This window comes from Sebastes umbrosus, chromosome 9 (assembly GCF_015220745.1).
Source record: "Sebastes umbrosus isolate fSebUmb1 chromosome 9, fSebUmb1.pri, whole genome shotgun sequence".
NCBI lineage: Eukaryota > Metazoa > Chordata > Actinopteri > Perciformes > Sebastidae > Sebastes > Sebastes umbrosus.
The window spans coordinates 16145340-16163454 of NC_051277.1; the positions used below are offsets into that span (position 1 = coordinate 16145340).

The following is an 18115-nucleotide window of genomic DNA, read 5'->3' on the forward strand; positions in this document are numbered from 1 at the left end:
CCCCGCCGGACTGCTGACCGGAGTCCGAACATACCGGAGCGTCTTTTGTTCCGGAGCTCCAGCAGCAGCATCACTATGAGATGTGCTGAGCTGGTCTCTCTGCCGCTGGACAACAGCATCCAGCAGCCCGGCTGCGGGAGCGCGCCTCGCTGCTCGGTGCTGCCGCGGTGCCAAACCGGGCGGTGGGAGTCGGAGCCGGGGACGCGCACACCGGCAGGCGCGCTCCCGGACCGCCGGTATAAAACTGAAGCGCCAGGTCTTCCCAAAGTTCTACGCGAGGCAGGCCGTAGGCGCGTACCATTTTCGAGCTGTTCCAATAAAGTGCCAATCTAGGTAAGGACGCATCTCCATCTCTGCTCTCCACACAGCTCAGGGTCAGACACACAGCTGCACTGAAAACCAAAAGCACTTTCTGAAAACACACACATATTTATGATTTAAAAAAAAAAAACTTTAAAAAAGAGAAACTGTTTTTACCAAACAATGTTTTTTTCAAGAAATTTTTAATTTTTTACAGAAAAAAAGTGCAAAAATTACATGTTTCATTTGTGATTTATATGTAAATGGTCTTAGATTTACAGTATTTTTTGTAACCACAATCGTAATTATCTGTATTTAAGCTTTTCTTGATCATTTTTAAAGATAATTATTCTGCTTTTTAGAGGTTTATGACTATTTTAACAATTCATTTATGTTAGAAGAAAAGGATTTCATGGAATTCTAAAATTATTTCTTTTAAAAATACAGATTTTTATTTTGCTTCATGTAAGTTTGGGCTTTTGCAACGTAAAATTACATGTTTCATTTGTGATTTATATGTAAATGGTCTTAGATTTATGGTGTATGACTATTCTAACAATAAATATATGTTAAAAGTAAAATATTTCTTGTAAATTACAGTAATAAAGGCTAAGTATATAAAGATAATTACATTTTTTTTTTTTTTACAATTTATTTATGTTAATTAACGGACAGTATTTTTCCGTTTTTTAACAGACATTTTCTGGCGCCCCTGCAGCCATTTCTGTTATTTTACACTTTTTTTTTTTACAGTGTGCACTAAAAAAACAAAAGCACTTTCTGAAACACACACATATTAATGATTTAAAAAAAGAAAAAAAACAAAACTTTAAAAAGAGAAACTGTTTTTACCAAACAAGTTTTTCTTAGGCTAAGTCTGTGGAATATAATGTGTAGGCCATGACATATCTGCATCACAACAATATTTAATATAAATTAGTATTTTCACTCACATCTCACCTTTTAAGAATAATTGAGCCTCCTGCGATTTGAAAATTGCAGAACCCCATATAGCGATTTCCATAACATTTTGATTAATTGTGCAGCTCTAGTTTATACACTATCATCTTGTCTGCTTTGATTATGTTTTATTCTACTGTTGATCAGGGCTGGGCAATGTACAAATATTATATCGATATCGTGAAATATAAGACAAGATATCGTCTTAGATTTTGGATATTGTAATACGTTAAGTGTTGTCTTTTCCTGGTTTTAAAGGCTGCATTACAGTAAAGTGAAGTAAAATTTTCTTAACTTACCAGACTGTTCTAGCTGCTCCAGATGTTTTAGTTCAGATTTTTACAGATTTAGCTGTAAATGACTCACAGGGATTTGTGGAGTTCCTGTAAGTGGAAATTTAACACCATCATATAGAAAAACAAATTATATGTGCTCTAAATGAGTCTCTAAAGGACGTTTTTCTCCCACACTGTTTCCCCACATATCTTCTTACCTTTTACTTCTCTCTGTCCTCATTTGAACCTCAGGAGTAAAGATGTACAGAACTACAAGGTCCCCCATGATGCAGCCGCTGGTCAACTCAGGAATGGGCATGGCTCCTTTCTTCAAGGTAAAACACAAATTCTCTGCTTGATACTTAAAAGTAAAAAGGAGGATAAACTATAAACTACCTTATTATTGCCAGCTAAATCCCTTTTCTTGTTCTTTGTGGCGTCTCATTCTTCTCCATCCCCTGCTCTCCTCCTCCCTCAGGTGACTGTGTTCGAGCAGGAGCACTTCCAGGGAAAGTGTCTGGAGTTCACCAACGAGTGCTGCAACATTCAGGATTGCGGAATGGACAACATCCGCTCCATCAGGGTGGAGAGCGGAGCGTAAGTGTCTCAAACTTTTCCTCTGGTAAAAAAAACAAAACAAGACAGAAGACTCATTATTCTGACTGTACAACACATCGAGGAAAATTATTATCCCCTTTTGTTTCCTCAAAGAGAAGTTAAAGAGGAGTTAAAGAGGAGTTAAAGAGGAGTTAAAGAGGAGTTAAAGAGGAGTGATGTGGGAAGCTTTAAGCACGGAAATAATTGAGTTGTTACAAAAAAGTAGTATACTTCAAGTTTATTTTATGAAATCCACTTAAGTAAAGTTTATATATTTCCCAAGTATACTTTATGTAGTAAGTATACTAATATCAATGTACTAGTAGTATACTTGTAAGTGTACTACTTAAATGCTTCTTGGGACTAAATTGGCTCACTTTTTAGTTTATAAAAGTATACTTTTAAGTATACTTAGGTGTAAGAATAGTAAACTTTGAGGACACAACTAGTTTTCACCTAAGTTTTATTTTGTACTGCCATTATACTATAAGTATACTGATAACTACTAAAAAATATATTAGTTCTATACTTGTATCCCACTTTTTAGCTTATGAAAGTACACTTTAAAGTATACTCTAAACGACTAGTTTAATAGTTTTTATACTGCAAGTATACTTGTAGCCCACGTTTTAGCAGAGATAGGGACTCGAGTCTGAGACTCAAGCATACTTAATTATACTTTTCTTAAGTATATCTTGATCAAAATATTAAGTACAAGTAGGCCTATAAGGCAAATATACTTTTCTGTATAAGCCTACTGGTCAGTATGAGCCAAGTATACTTTTTGTTAAGTATATCTGATAAGTACACAAAAGGTAAACTGAAAGTATACTCTCTTATTTTAAGTCTAAAAGAAGTATACTAATAGCACACTTGAATAAACTTATTTTTTGGTAAGGGGTATTCAAATGGTGCTGCATGGTTTTTAACTGTAGCTCTTCAGTCTGGTAAAAAAAAATCATTTTTCAAAACCCATTTTGGAAACAAAATAACTTCTTGCACTTCACCATTTATTGTCTTCAAAATATTAAAGAGCCACGCTGTTAGATTACAGATGGACGTACAGTAAAGTGATGTTAACATCTCTCTCTCTCTCTCTCTCTCTCTCTGAAAAGCTGGGTGGGTTTTGAGCACCATGACTTCCAGGGCCAGCAGTTCATCCTGGAGAGAGGAGAGTACCCCCACTGGGACGCCTACAGCGGCTCCCTCTCCTACCACGTTGAGCGTCTCATGTCCCTGCGCCCCATCTACTGCGCCGTGAGTACATCCTGTCTCTCATTAGTGTCAACAATCATCACTTACCTCGGGGAGTCCAAAATCCAACTGTTTCCTTCTCCCCTGCAGTCCCACCAGAGCAGTCGCATGCTCATCTTTGAGAAGGAGAACTTCATGGGCCGCAGCGTGGAGATCTGTGATGACTACCCCTCTCTGCAGGCCATGGGCTGGATGATGCCTGAGGTTGGCTCCATGCACGTGCAGTGCGGCGCGTAAGTTGTTCCAAATCTGATTGTGTAATAGGATGCATTTTATCAGGACACATTTCTACAAATGCTCCTCCACTTTCCAGGTGATTTACACTTGAATAACTATTTCAAATCTGGCTTAGTGTCTGTTTTATGTAAAAATATCTCAAAGTCTGTACACTTTTTTTTCTCACTACAGTCCCTCGTTAGCATGTATTATATGTAATAGACCCAGGAAATAGTCCCACTCACCCTTGTTTCCTTCTCCTGCAGCTTCGTGTGCTACCAGCACCCTGGCTACAGGGGCCAGCAGTACATCATGGAGTGTGAGAGACACAGCGGAGACTACCAGCACTGGAGGAACTGGGGCTCCCACTGTCAGACCCCCCAGATCCAGTCCATCAGGCGCATCCAGCACTAAGAGGAAGACAGGCTGAGACTGAGCCAGCAGCTCCCCCCTTCACCCTTCCTCTTTCTTTCCTTCTCTCTTCAATCCTTTCCTTCCTCTCGACTTGAGCCGCAACAGCCGCCCCAACACCACTACTGATTTACAGCCGCTGCCAGAGTGTGATAAGAGACAATATCGCACTGTTAAAGCACAGGGAAACACACGCTCCACACACACACATGCTGACATAACTGACACACACAGTGTCTTTTTATTTGGTTTAGAGGTCCCTACACACTCACACACAAACACACACCTGCGCTGTACTCCACCTGAGTTGGGTTGATGAGTAGAGCGATTCCTCAGGGAGCTGGAACCAAACCGAGGGGAGATGAAGCTCCAACTTGGCGCGGCGACCGGGAAAAACCTCCCCATGTCTCCTTAGTGCAGCCGACCGCGCTGCGGTGCAGCTCAGATGTGTTTTGTTGTTGTGTGCAGGAGGTTGAGCCACAGGTTGATAACTAATAAACTCATTTTCACCTCATGTATTCTTGTTTATTATATAAAGTGTGTATGTGATGAATAAAGTGGGCTCCCCCTCTCTTTGCAGCATGAAACACGCCACCTGTCCTGTAGGCTCGAAAGGTGCCTGTCTCTTCACAGAGAACAGCGGTTATACCTGCATTGGGTTTTAATTGTGAAATTTTTCACAATGAGAAAATCTAAATTGTCTAAAGAAACTTATCAAACTTAAAGTATGCTGCAGGTGTAGTTTGATAAGTTTCTCTTGATGTTTTGATACTTTGTACACTCAGGGGTTAAATGATACTTATAATAACCACGTGTGCTCAAGCCTGAAAATGATGATTATCACATAATTATCTGTATTTAAAGCTTCAGTAGGCAACAATTTTTTGGCATCATTGGGAAAAAAATCATCAGCGTATTGTAATTTAAGTGTTCAAGTGCACCTCCTCTTGGCTCTGTATTCAGGCTTTAAAAAATCTAGCACGTGACGGAAGTCTTTGGCCAATCACAGGTCATTTCAGAGAGAGAGCGTTCCTATTGGCTGTGCTCCGGCTGGTGGGCGGTGCTTGGTATTTCCTCAACAGATTCCGATCAAATTTTAGGAAAACTGTCATAGTATAAAGAATATGCATAACATCAGACTAAAAAAAACATCACGCAACTTCCTGTCCCAGTTTACGTTGTTACATTGGAATGGAAGAGTCAAATGGCTGAATATAGATTACAGCACTGCCATCTAGCAGCCGGGGTTTAAACACAACACAAAATGAGCCACTGTCTGCCATGAATCTTCACAAGTAAACTATTAATTAAAATCGATACATATACATATTTATATGTTACGTTGGTAACATGACTAAAGCACTACATACTAACTAAAGAAGAAAAAAAGAATACATACTTATTAATATTATATTCCTGTTCTTCCAGTAGATTCCCCTAAATGTTACAAACTGGTCCTTTAAGATGAAATCTACACCCTGAAGATGAGCCTCATTTTCAGTGACGTACATGTGGAGTCACAGAATAAAGCTGCCGCGGGAAATAGAAAGGATTTTTTATTGTAGAAATCAGAGTCCTAGACTCAAAAGTGCCACGAGGAACAGTATCAAACATAACCTGACAGTAAAACGAGGAAGACGCAAGTTTTCCTGGAACATTTACAAACTGTGGCCGAACAGAACAGAAGCTGACATTATTAATCATATTTACAACTAAAACAGTCATAGTCATAGTTCAGACTACTAAAACACCCTTCATTCCTTTGACGGTATGTAAACCTGATTTTGACAGTTAAAACAAACTTTGCTGAACATATCTGCTTAACAATCACAAACTACTGGACTTAGCAGTAACAACTTTTTAAGTCTTTACATAAAATCAGCGGCTAAATATCTTCAAAATACAAAAAAAGTAACGATCCCTGTCACCTTTGACAGTTTGACAATGGTTGTCTGTATACTCAACTCAAGAGCTGAACCTCAACAGCTGCATGTAAACTACACACCTGTAGTTTCTGTTGCTGATTAAAATGTCTTTATGCATTACGATGCACGTCTTTTCTTTATCAATCCAAACAAATAGTTAACATGTTGCTCACAACTCTTCTTTTCCTAAACGTTGGTGGAATAGGAAAACAAAAATCCCTCACGTGATTGTCAGTGTTTGCACATGGAGGTGAACACAATAAAAACAGAAGACATTTGTCTTGATCTCTGTCTCTCTACCTGCCCTTTAACTCGCTGCTAAATTAAACAAACGTTTTCTGGGAAATGTAGGAAATAACATAAACTGTAGAAGACGAGGAGAAAAGAAAATGCTCTTGCTAATATAAGAGCACATCAGTCTGATATTTTCTGTTAAGCTCACCTGTACTCACAGTAGCGAAGACCGCCGATGAACCGTAGTCTGTCTTTTCTCCAACAACAACGTCAGTGTCCTCGACTCCATCCTCTTCCTCACCTTCTGAAGACTCTGTCCAGCTCATGATCACCGGATCAGGGGCGGGACTGGAACAGCCAATCACATCAATGTCCTCATCGTCAGTCTCTTCCCAGCTTCCTGTTGACCACAGACTGACCTCCTTAGCTGAATGTGAAGAAGGGGACCCAGAAGGCGTCACTTTGAAAACATGTGAGAGAGTCTGTGTCGCTCTGCTCTGGCAGCGGTCGTCTTCAGAGTCTCCGTCCACATCGATTATCTCATCACCGCTGCTCTCCATCTCTTCATCCATCAAACTTCCCTCTGTTTCTTTGAGTTTGATTTCACTCTGCGTTGTTTTAACTTCTCCGTCTTCTCTTTGAACACACTCGCTTACACTGGTCAGCGAAACGTCCTTCATCTCTCTGGTTGCTGGTTCTGCAGGTTGAGCGCTCGCGAAGCCTGTTTCAGAGGTCGGCTCAAAGCAAACCCTCTTGGCCACAGTGGATTCAACACTTGTCGCCTCCTCTGACTCTGCTGCCCTCTTCTCTCCCCTCCTCGTAGCTCCCTCTGCTTCCTCCTGTGGATGGACAGTCGATTCTTCTCCACGTGTCTCTTGATTTTTCTCCAGTGGTTCATCCGTGCCACGGGGCTCCACGGCCTGCGGCTGAATCGGTGGTGTTGAACTCTCACCGTTAGATAAAGTGAGGAGTTGTCCATTTTTATTGGGTCTGCCTCGGCTGCGACATGATCGGCTTGCGGAGGTTGGTCGTTTTATTTGAAGAGGCTCCTCAAGAAAGGGCACACTGTCCTGTAAAACAAATTAACCTTATCAAATTATACAGACAAATACAAAAACAAGAGTCTACAGCTATTAGGGCTGGGTTTCGGTACTCGATTTCTTTAAGGTATCAACCGAACTAACTCATTACCAAACATGAAGCCTCTTTCTTTAAAGTATTGACGTTTAGAAGACACCTTCGCCAACATAAGGTCTTGGATCTTGTAAAAACGGTCAATGCTCACCATGATAAGTGCGTCTCTAAACCTACTCCTGATCGGGTACGTCTTTGTGCTCCATGAGTCACGAGGGCATTTCACTGATGATGAACTGGTCTTTGTTTTTGCAGTACTCTGAAAAATATATTCGCACAGACAAACCATTTTAGACATTTTCTTTCACATCCAATTTCCCCCTCATTATAGCATCAGTCAGCCTTTGCTGGACTGACGGTGACAGCAGACATCATCAGAAGCATTAGTGGAGAGTAGTTAGAAAGGTTTGTCACCTTGACTTCTCGACAGCTGGGTTCCTGCAGTGTAACTCTGTCTGGCAGCGGGCCACTCCTCCTCAGTTTCACCACAGGCATCTGCTGCAGCTGCTCGTCTCTTCGGTCGCGAACGATTTTGGCCTTTTCGTCACGTGATAACACCGGCTTCCTCACTCTCACCCTTTTTCTCTCCAATGAGAACAGATACTCATTTTTTCTTCTCTTCTTTCGTTTGGCTGGCGGTCTGACTTTCTCCGGTGATCCCTCGGTATGTTTGGGGGGAGCGGCGCTGCAAGCAGAAGCCGTGTGAGGCTGTGAACGTCTCGGCTGTGTTTCACCTTCATCTCTCTGTTGCAGTTCAGTTACTTGAGAGCGTCTGGCTGGACGCGGTGTGTGTATGTTCTGTAGATGGGGGGGGTTTCTGTATTTGCTCTGTGCAGCCTCAGCGCAGCTTTGGCCACCCGTCTCCACCTCTTCCCTGGCAGTACAGCAGTCAACATGCTGCTCAAAGGACTGGAGGAAGTGGTCCAACATCTCAGTCAGCTCTCCCTCTCCCTGCTGCTGCAGAACAGGCATCTCACTGCTGGAGCCAGCAGCTCCTCTTGCTACAGCAACAACATGTGCGGCCCCGTGAAAACCTGGACTTGCTTCCAGGAGGCCAGTGGTACGGCCTTGTTGTTTGTTTTGAGCCAATGTATTGACAGAGGAGGCGTAGGCACAACTGCTGCTACTGGTTGGAAGAGGAGGCTGAGAATGTGGAGCAGCGTTGTTCGGTAAAATGTCGAGGCCCATCATCACTGCCTCTAGTAGACGATCAATGTGTTCGGGCTGTTCCTCGTGAGGTGGACGAGCCGGAGGAGGGAGGGAGGTGCTGTGGAGGAGGGACGATGCTGGAGGCACGTAGGAGGCTGCAGGTGACAGCAGGCCGGGTGACGGAACGTTGTAGAATGGCATGTGAGAGGAAGGAAAGGAAACTGATGTTGTTGGTTTGGCCCTCGCCCTCGGAGCCCTGCCAACAGGAAGACCATCCTATAACCGCAGAGAAAAGTGTCTTAATTACAATACAATACAAAATGCAGATGTATAAAGAATAACACATGTGTAACAGTGCGCTCTTAGTTTTCTACAGTGAGTATACACCAAGTTTAGAGTCTGAGTCCATTCACAAATCACTGAGCAGAGTTGTTATTTGACCTGTTTCAGAGGCACCAACTTCTCAAAGTGAACACTTAATAGATCAGACTGTTATATTACGACGAGATAAACATCACAAATACACAACTATTACAGGCCATTCTTAACATAATAACACTACTTTAGGAACAACGGAAGTGAGACGGTGGCTAGCGGTACCACGGTTTTGCACTCTGTAGCTCACGTTACCGCTGTTTCACAAGCGTGTCGGAGAACTACGGTGGCCTTCAGGTAACCTAAAAAGTCTCTCTCTAGAGTCAGTGTTTGGTTTGTCCGCTCTGGGCTACTGTAGAAACATGACGGAGCAACATGGCGGATTCCGTCAGAGGACCCACTCCCTATGTAGATATGAAGGGTTCATTCTAAGCTAACGAAAACACAACGATTCAGGTGATTATACACTAATGAAAACATAGTTATGAATATAATATTCAATATCTGCAATAGATCCCCTGAAATGCTACACACTGCTCCTTTAAGGTCATGTTTTGATTATGTTAAAAATAGGACAGCGGCATGTCACCACTCTCACCTGGTTACACTGCTGCACTGTACTCTTCCTTCCACGCTGCTTGCTACCTCCTCCTCCCTCACTGTACGGCGGCGCGTCTCCTCTCTGGCTGAGCTCCCACGCTTTGCCGCGCCCTTTCCTCCTCTGACAGCTCTTCAGAAGCTCTCTGGTGTTTAGGTACAACTTCCTGCCTACAGCTCCTCCGCCCTGACCCGTCCTGGACGACCCCCACCTCTGCAGGAACAACTTCTGCAGCCTGCTCACCCCCACGTCCTGCACATCCACCGTCTGCGTTAACCCTCCTCTCCCCCTGCCTCCTGCTCTTGCTCGTGGCCTCCTGGCTCTTCTCTCACCCGTCCCAGCTCTCCTGGCACCTCCCACTCCTGCTCCCCGCCGCCTCCTTGCTCGCCCCCTGCCGGAGCCCTCCTCCTTATCCGGGTTCAGGAAGTAGCTGATGTATCCTGGGATGTTGCCTTGAAACCGCTCTAAGCGCTCGTCCTCCCATTCTGCTGCGACACCACTGGGTGCTCCTTGGGGGCCGGCCCACCAGTCGGCAGCACACGGGGTCGCTAGGCTGGAAAAAGGAAGGAGGGGTGGTGGGGCGAAGGTGTACGGCGGAGCCACAACAGATGTGTGTCCAGCTGCTGTGGATTCCTGCATGGAATCCACGAGAGCAGATGAAGGTTGGTGTGTTTGGTTTTCATCTGGTGGGTAGACGAGGGATATGGGGATGTAGGGAATTCCTGGGGGAACAAGATGGGTCTGTCCTAAACTCTGGAGAGCGCCCATATCAATGGTCTCAAAGGAGGCTGCTGAGTGAGAAGGGGGACCCGTTTGTGCTTTCTGCTCCTCTGTCTGAGTCCATGTGTCTTTTTTACCATCTGACAGTGTCTCTTTCCACAGAAAGGTGCTTCCATCCGTCACTTCTCTCCTCCACCTGCCCGGCCTCCCTCCATTCTCCTCAGGCATCAGTGGCTCCGTCTGCACTCCTACCTCCGTATGCCAGTCTTCTCCTTCCTCATTTCTGCTCTTACGATCTCTTCTTGTGACCTCCACCAGCCCGTGGATGCCCAGCTTGGCTGCAGCAGAAATAGCCTCTTGCTTCTCCTTCTCCCCCTGCCCTGCCATCTCCCCACAGTACAGCAGTCTGACCATGTGGAGCAGGGTGCAGGCGCCAAGAGCCCGAAACTCCAAGAGATGGGTCTGACCTGCAGGGGGCGGCGGCGTGGTGGACAGAGCGGAGGAGATGTGGGGGCTGATGGCGGAGAGAATACAACTGTGTGCTGGCACTGACACACCTGGAGGAGAGGAAAGATGTCAGTAATAATGATAATGGCAAAGAATGATAAAAGAACAAAAACAGCAAAAGAAGACACTGTACAGGTGTGATGTGTGTGTAAGGTAGCTGTTTTTGTGAGTGTGTTTATACCTTCTGTCTTGAGCAGAGTATCACAGAACTGGCCGCACTGTTGCTGTCTCTGCAGCTCAGCGAGGACGAGGGCTTCAAACCCCGGTTTTTGGTAGCACCACATCTCTCCATCCACTGTAGAGGAGTAGAGAGGGACTTTGGTTAGTTCAGATCCACCAAAGTCACACAATAACACAAACGAACTGATCGAGGCAGTGGTAGACCAGCAACTCCCATGTTCTGCGGGGTAAAACTTTTTTTTTTTTTCCAACGGAGTCTGGTGGCTTTGAAGAGAGTATATCATTTGTATTTATATATGCTATTAATAAGATTACTTGAGTTATTGTTGTAGCTATATTTTGATTGGTTCATGGCTTGAGCTCTTATTTTGAAAGAGTACCATGTAATTGATAGAATTAGATTTCGCATATTTAATCCAACATTGTGTACTTATTAAAATGTCAATTAATTTCTTAACCCCATTGTTAAAAAAGCCTCTAAATTATATTAAAACTTTCTCTCTTCCATGACAGCAGATTTATAGCTCACTATAACGTTACAGTTTTTATTATTATTATTTATTATTATTTTTAATTTACTTATCTTTTAGTTTTTTTGGTCCTTTCCTTTTTCTTTTGTTTGTTTTGTATGTGTTTCATTTATGTTGCATCGGATTTAATTCATTTATATGTATAAATGTAATTGTTTATGAAATTATCTGCTTATGTAATGGTGCAGTGATATTGTTATAGGGGTGGGGGGGATATAATTTGTTTATACAATTATTTCTGTGATTTATTGTATTTTGTACAGAATACCAATAAAAAGACTTTGAGCAAAAATAAATAAATAAATAATGTAATTAAGTAATGTAATTAAGTGTTGCATTAGATGCTGATCTGCACACCTGCAGCAGGTTAGCATCCCTGCAGCAGCCAGCTAGCCGTGCACAACATAACCCGTAGTAAGGAGATGTAAACTAGTGATAGCAGACTGCCAGATAGTTAACATGTCAGGAACATTACATCATTGACTTTTACTAAACTTCTGAGTCCAAGCTGAGCTGTTTGAGCTACTTTAACGATGTTAACAGGTAATCAGGTAACCTGCTGCACTCAGCCAAAGAGTATATATACACCTTCTTTGACTCACCGTCTCAATGCTCCCTTTAAATCCGCTCCCACGTCACAGAAATTACATTAGTTTGTTTAAAAGCGATATTAACAGACGGAATAATCGGTTTTTTTTCTTCTATCCGTTTTGGGAGGTCATCCACGGGTCAGCATGGTCATCATCAGACAGAAACTGTCGTGTGTCGCTCCGCCACCAGGCGGCGGGAGAGTAATCTCCAGGTCACCACAGCAACGGACAGTCAAAGAGTACAGACACAACGAGATAGTTCACTTCAGCTACTTCCCTTTTCGCCTTAAATGATTGGCCGTCTAGACACATCCATGCTAGAGGTCCCATTTTGGTGGTCAGAGACTATATTCAGTGGTGGAAAGTAACTAAGTATATTTATTCAAGTATTGTACTTACAATTTCGAGGTACTTGTACTATTACTAAAGTATTAGTAGTACTAAAGTCTACACTAGAACAAACCAAGGGCTTAAATGTGTGATTTAATAAGACTTCATACACTAATATATACTGATACCCATGTGTGAGAAACAGGCTCGACTTCAAACTAATATCAGTCCATCTGTATACTACAGGTGCAGCTCAAAAAATTAGAATATCTTGAAAAAGTTCAATATTCTCCATCAGTTATTTAAGAAAGTGAAAATTTAATATATTATAGACTCATTACACGTAAACTAAAACATTTCAAGCATTTTTTTCATTTTAATTTCAATAATTACAGCCTACAGCTCTAAAAAGAAATAAAAAGGTATTTCAAAATATTAGAATATTTAATTTCGAATTTGAGTAAATTACTATTCATACAGTATGAACCAATACCAGTACCAATATATACTTGGCTTATAGGTCTTTTGGGGCGAGTAAACAAATTCTTCTTTTGTTTTTTTTACTTCTGTTATTATGAGTGTTCTACAGTATTGTTATACTACATGGTACAAGAGTTTGTCCACTACTTTAAAGTCAAAACTGCTCCACCAAATGAAAATCTGCTCAAAGATTGTAGGTCAACCCCTTAGAGAAATTCTATGAATCAGCCTATCATAATAACATATTAAGGCTGGCCAACACCATCGTCTCTGACCCCAATCATGTTTTTGAATAGTGAATATGAATTGTTACCATCAAATCGAAGATACAGGGTTCCACGATTTAATAAGGTTAGACTGAAGAAACACTCTTTTGTGCACCAGTCAATCCTAAAACTAAATATGGAGCCTAATCCCAGACCAGATCAAATGTACGTTGAAGGGCCCTGAATATCGTCTTCTGTGATTGTAATGTTTAAATGTACGTATCCTTTTTTCTTGTCTTTGTCCTTTTTGTGATGTTGAAAATGGAGCTGCTGTGATGCAAAACAAATTTCAGACCTGTCTGACAATAAAGTATTTTCGTATGGTATCGTTTAGGCCTACTTAATCTTTTGATTGAGATATTCTTAAGAAAAGTATAATTAAGCATTCTTGCCCTTGTAGGCTTCAGAAAGGTATACTTGGCTTGTAGTTGTGCTTACTTCATGCATATTTACATTATTTGTAAGATACATTGTAGTCTAGCTGGGTGGACTTAAAATGAAACATTAAATTCGAGGGAATAAATAACATTATTCTTTTTAAAAATGAGAAGTATAAAGGCAATAAAACACCCTTGCTTAGCTCGGTATACTTGCTGGCTATGGTGGTTAATGTAAGCAAAGTCTTGGTATATATTGCTGTGGGACTACTTAGGTGGTTTGGTGACTTTTTTTGTGCTACACTACATTTTAATATTAACAATTAACCCACAATGTCACCTGTGGCCACAGTAGCAGGGGGAAATCAGTAAGGACTTCTTTAGTTTCTATGGTGGAGTATGGTGAAATCCTATAAATGGCACATTACTGTGGCTGAAGACCCTCCATACTGAGATACTGAGAAACAATAAAACATTATCCCGTGTTTATTCTGCTACAGTCTGGTTACGCTCTTATTTAGGGTAAACTATTTTAATAGCCGACCTTGGATATCCTGCCCCTGTGTGATATGAATAAACAAATTAACAAGGTGTTATTTTTATCCAATGTATGTTGTCTTGTACTCAGCTACCAGTCTGCCTGTCAACCCCTGTCTCCATGTTTGAGCATTCGTGTAAACATATATGATAATACAGTGTTACAGGCATCTTAATGAGTTTTCAATATGCTATATGTGCTGGTCTACTTGTGAGAGGTGACAAATGGTTTCTACAGTATAGTACATCAAAAGAAGTCTGTCTTTATAGCAGCTTAGAGTAGTTTATATAGGGGACAAAATCCACAGTCCTTGACCTGTGTCAGTTAAAGCTAATATGAGGTTTCAGCAGTCTGAGTTAGTCAGATCAAGTTGGTATCTTCCAAAGTTAATGTCTTTATAGTACAAATTTCCCTCAGTTTTCTTGCTGAGCCTTGGTGGAGCGATACATTTTGGACTTAAATGACTGTAACTTTGGAAGATTCCCACTTCATTTATCCACCTCAGACTGTTAAACCTATTAGCTTCAGAAAAATAGTGTTTGCTCAAGCGTTAACATCCACTGTTACAGACATACATATACATGCTTTAAAGTACATATCAGGCAGCCACATTTTCTAATTAAAGGGGACCTATTTTGTGCCTTTTCCCTTTCCTTTAGTGTGCTATATAGTTTTTTGTGAATGTAAAAGGTCTGCAAAGTTACAAAATCTAAAGTCCAGGCCAAAGGGAGTTATTCTCTCCCACAGAAACACTGCTCCTTACTGGCCCGAAACGCCTTGATTGAAGTCCCGCCTTTTCTTCCGTAACATGGTGATGTCACCAAGTAACACATTTTGCCTAGCGGCTAGTTTGGCAGGCCCTCAAACAAAGCCAGAGTGGAGCTAGAGCGGAGTCCGGAGAGTTTGGTTTGGTTGACCAATCAAAGTGTTTTTTTTTTTTAACATTAAAGTATGCAAACATTCCAGTAGAAACCCAAAATACAAGCATGAAATAAGCATAGTAGGTTCTCTTTAAAACATTATTCAATAACTTACTACAGAGACAAACTACATTAATAATTTGCAGCACTGTCGAATTGAAAAGTCTGTTATATTATCATGGCCCAGTCTTGTATGTTTCACAAGGAGAAAACGACTGGAGCACGCTGACTGATTGAAGTTTGCTCTTGATTTGAAAAGCACCTGCTACACATTGCTGGAGGATTTTTTCATGTTATTTTACAACCTGTAATACAACTACTCCTGGGGTAAAAACAACAGATAGATTGACAACAACCCACATACAACCAATAATAAATTACTTATAGAAATAAAGTCTGTGTGCTACTGAGACGGTGTAATCCCTGGTGAGTCCTTGTTGCTCATATCCACAGAGAAAAGAAACATTTCCTCCAGTCTTTGTAATCAAACAGATCACATTGTCTCGTTGTCTCCGTGCAGTTCAAAGAGGAGTTGCTCGAAAGACGAGGAGGGGACCGGAGTGAAAAACTCGGTGGGTGTTGGAGAGTCCTGTTGCTTTGGAGCGGGCCGGGGCCAGCGCTCGTTGAACTTGACAAAGAAGTGCGGGTCCTTGAAGGGCCCCCCGAAGATGATGGTCTGCATGAGGTAGATGAGTGCCACGACCATGATGCTGATGAGGACGAAGGGGATGAAGGGCCTGAGGTGGTGCCAGGCCACAAAGACCCCGTAGCCCAAGCTGCCGAGCCCGCTCTGCTTCCCGGTGTGGGAGGTGTGGCGGGAGGAATCTGGGACCGGAGTGCAATCGGGGAACTCGTCATCTGAGTTTGAAGAGGACGGACTAGGGACATCTTGGGAACCCATGAGGACCGAGCGGTTCCTTAGCTCTTAAACTGATCTGCTTGAACTCACTTTCCTCCACAAATTAGCTCCAGGGATCATGAGCATTAGGCCTCACATAATCTCCCAGCGGTGTGGTTTCCCCAGACCCGGTGCCGTCCTGAAAGTGTGCTCAAACTCCGGCTCGCTGTGATGAATCCGGTGCCAAATTCCTCTCTGAACATGTGTTATATTCCTTTGGTCTTATGCTCCCGGCAATTTTACCCCCAGATCGCCAGTGCTTAAGTTAAACGTTGCTGCTTCTATTTGAGCTTGAGAGAGAAATCGAGAGGAAAATGAAGAACAGCGGGGGAGCTCTAAATAGATATGACACCTAATGACGGGACGCAGGGAGGGCGGGAGAATCTGCTGCGTTTGGTAGTCTCAAATTTAAGGAAGGGTGTGTGTGTGTGTTACAGACATTACACACATTCAGTGACTAACACAGACATACGCACACACTTGTCACTCAGATATATGGTTGTAGCAGCTAGAGGACAAAACCATTTGTGCTTCTCTGAAGTTTATTACAGCTCTAATAATACGACACCGTGGCAGGTGCAGCTATAGGGTTTTTATTAACCTACATACATTTTACACCTCTCATCTGATCAGGGCTGTAGCCAAGGCTTTGATATACTGAGGTCATGAGTCAAAGTGCCCCCAATGTACCCCCACCTCTCCCATTTCCCAACATGAAGGTCTAAATGCTGATTCAAACTATAGTCTCCACACTGCAAGAAATAACAAGGAGAAACTTTATCATTCATAGGGTTGACTATCAAACCTTTAAGGAACAGTGTGTGGCATTGTAGGGGATCTATTAGCAGAAATGGAATATAGTATTCATAACTATGTTTTCATTAGTGTATAGTCCCCTGAAAGTAATTGTTGTGTTTTCGTTAGCTTATAATGAGCCCTTCATATCTACATTGGGAGCGGGTCCTCTTCAGAGTCCGCCATGTTGCTCCGCCATGTTACACGCTTGTGAAACTGCGGTAATGTGAGTTGCAGAGTGCAGAGTGCGCCGTCTGATTACCGTTGCTCCTAAAGTAGTGTTAAAGAGCGCTCCAGGGATGACGTCTTTTTTTAGGCCAACCAGGAAGTTAGCATCGCCCTGGGTTCCCTCTACAAAAAGCCAATGGGATTTTTCCATTGGATTCTGGATTATTGCAGAAAATAAGATCTGTGGCAAACACACGTTTAGGATACTTACACGTTTTGTTCAGTAAGATAATCTTCACAAATGAACACCACTTTTATGATTTTTGAAGTGTGAATGCAATCGCGAGAAAGAAAAAGTTGACGTTAAGCTATAAACAAACTACACACAATGAGGCTGTAAAGGCGGACGAGTTGGCGGGATGACGTTCAGTAGTCTTGTTTAGCAACCCCCCTTTTTAAGACACACAAAAGTGCACTAAAAAATGCACTAGTGGGATAGTTACTGACGTATTTTATATCGTAGTACAAAACATTAAAATCTCTTCAGCTTGCGTTAACCACAGAACTTAATTCAGACATCTAACTAAAAACCTGTTAAAAAAACCCATTGACTACGAGACGAGGGAACCGGAAGTGCTAAAATGCTAAATAATTTCTGGGTTTTAAGACTCATTCCTGCATCACTCTATTATGGTAAGGATGTCCTCTGAGCAAGGCAAACGGTGCACTCGGCGGCTCACGTTAGTGCAATCTTGGGAAGGGAGGAGTGAACGGAGGGGTACTCAGTCCACTAGATGCCGCCGAATCCTACACGCCATACCTTTAAATTACATGTTTTTGTCTTAAACCAATACTCACACGTCCACATGTACATTTCAGGAGGTATTTGTCGCCGTTATTGCTCTTCCTCTCCATACTAGATGTGAAGTATTCCTTCCGGACATGATTCAGATGTAAGTGATCGGGTCCCATGAACTTTTGTGCTGAAAAGACAAGCCTCCATGTGAAAAGTCATAGTCAGTCCATGACCCTCACGTTCCAGATTATTAGCTATACGGCCCTGCATTTTACACACTCATTTAAGTAGTTGTGGGGGTGTGAAATCGTATTGTTCTTCATCAACATTTACACTTTAACATTTAAAAGACACTGTGTGAAATTGTGTGACTTTGTATGAGTCACATACACACCGCGAACCTGACTAATATCAAACTTTCACACTCTGACATGCACTTAAAGTCCCTCGTGATCCAGCAGCTGCTTCTCAATCTGTGTGGGATGAATTTCAGATGTGTTGCATACCGGAAACGCCGAGACACTTTCACGTCCTCGTACAACCCTCGTGTGTTCCTTCGACATGTCTGCAGCCTGAAAAACACACACAAACA

At 42.3% G+C, this 18115-nt stretch overlaps 2 protein-coding genes across 2 annotated transcripts; one reads left to right on the top strand and one right to left on the bottom strand.

Moving 5' to 3' along the window:
• Nucleotides 1-255: 255 nt before the first annotated feature.
• On the top strand, nt 256-4529 carry cryba1l1 (crystallin, beta A1, like 1). Its single transcript, XM_037781257.1, has 6 exons — nt 256-333; nt 1788-1870; nt 2014-2132; nt 3248-3389; nt 3477-3619; nt 3869-4529. The coding sequence occupies exons 2-6, from the start codon at nt 1796-1798 to the stop codon at nt 4014-4016; spliced, it is 627 nt and encodes a 208-aa protein (XP_037637185.1). The 5' UTR covers nt 256-333; nt 1788-1795; the 3' UTR covers nt 4017-4529.
• Nucleotides 4530-5553: 1024 nt separating this feature from the next.
• Nucleotides 5554-12677, bottom strand: LOC119494791. Its single transcript, XM_037780925.1, has 6 exons — nt 11968-12677; nt 10837-10950; nt 9429-10705; nt 7721-8731; nt 7458-7565; nt 5554-7242 (listed from the first exon to the last, which is right to left on the bottom strand). The coding sequence occupies exons 2-6, from the start codon at nt 10937-10939 to the stop codon at nt 6337-6339; spliced, it is 3405 nt and encodes a 1134-aa protein (XP_037636853.1). The 5' UTR covers nt 10940-10950; nt 11968-12677; the 3' UTR covers nt 5554-6336.
• Between the last annotated feature and the right edge of the window lie 5438 nt (nt 12678-18115).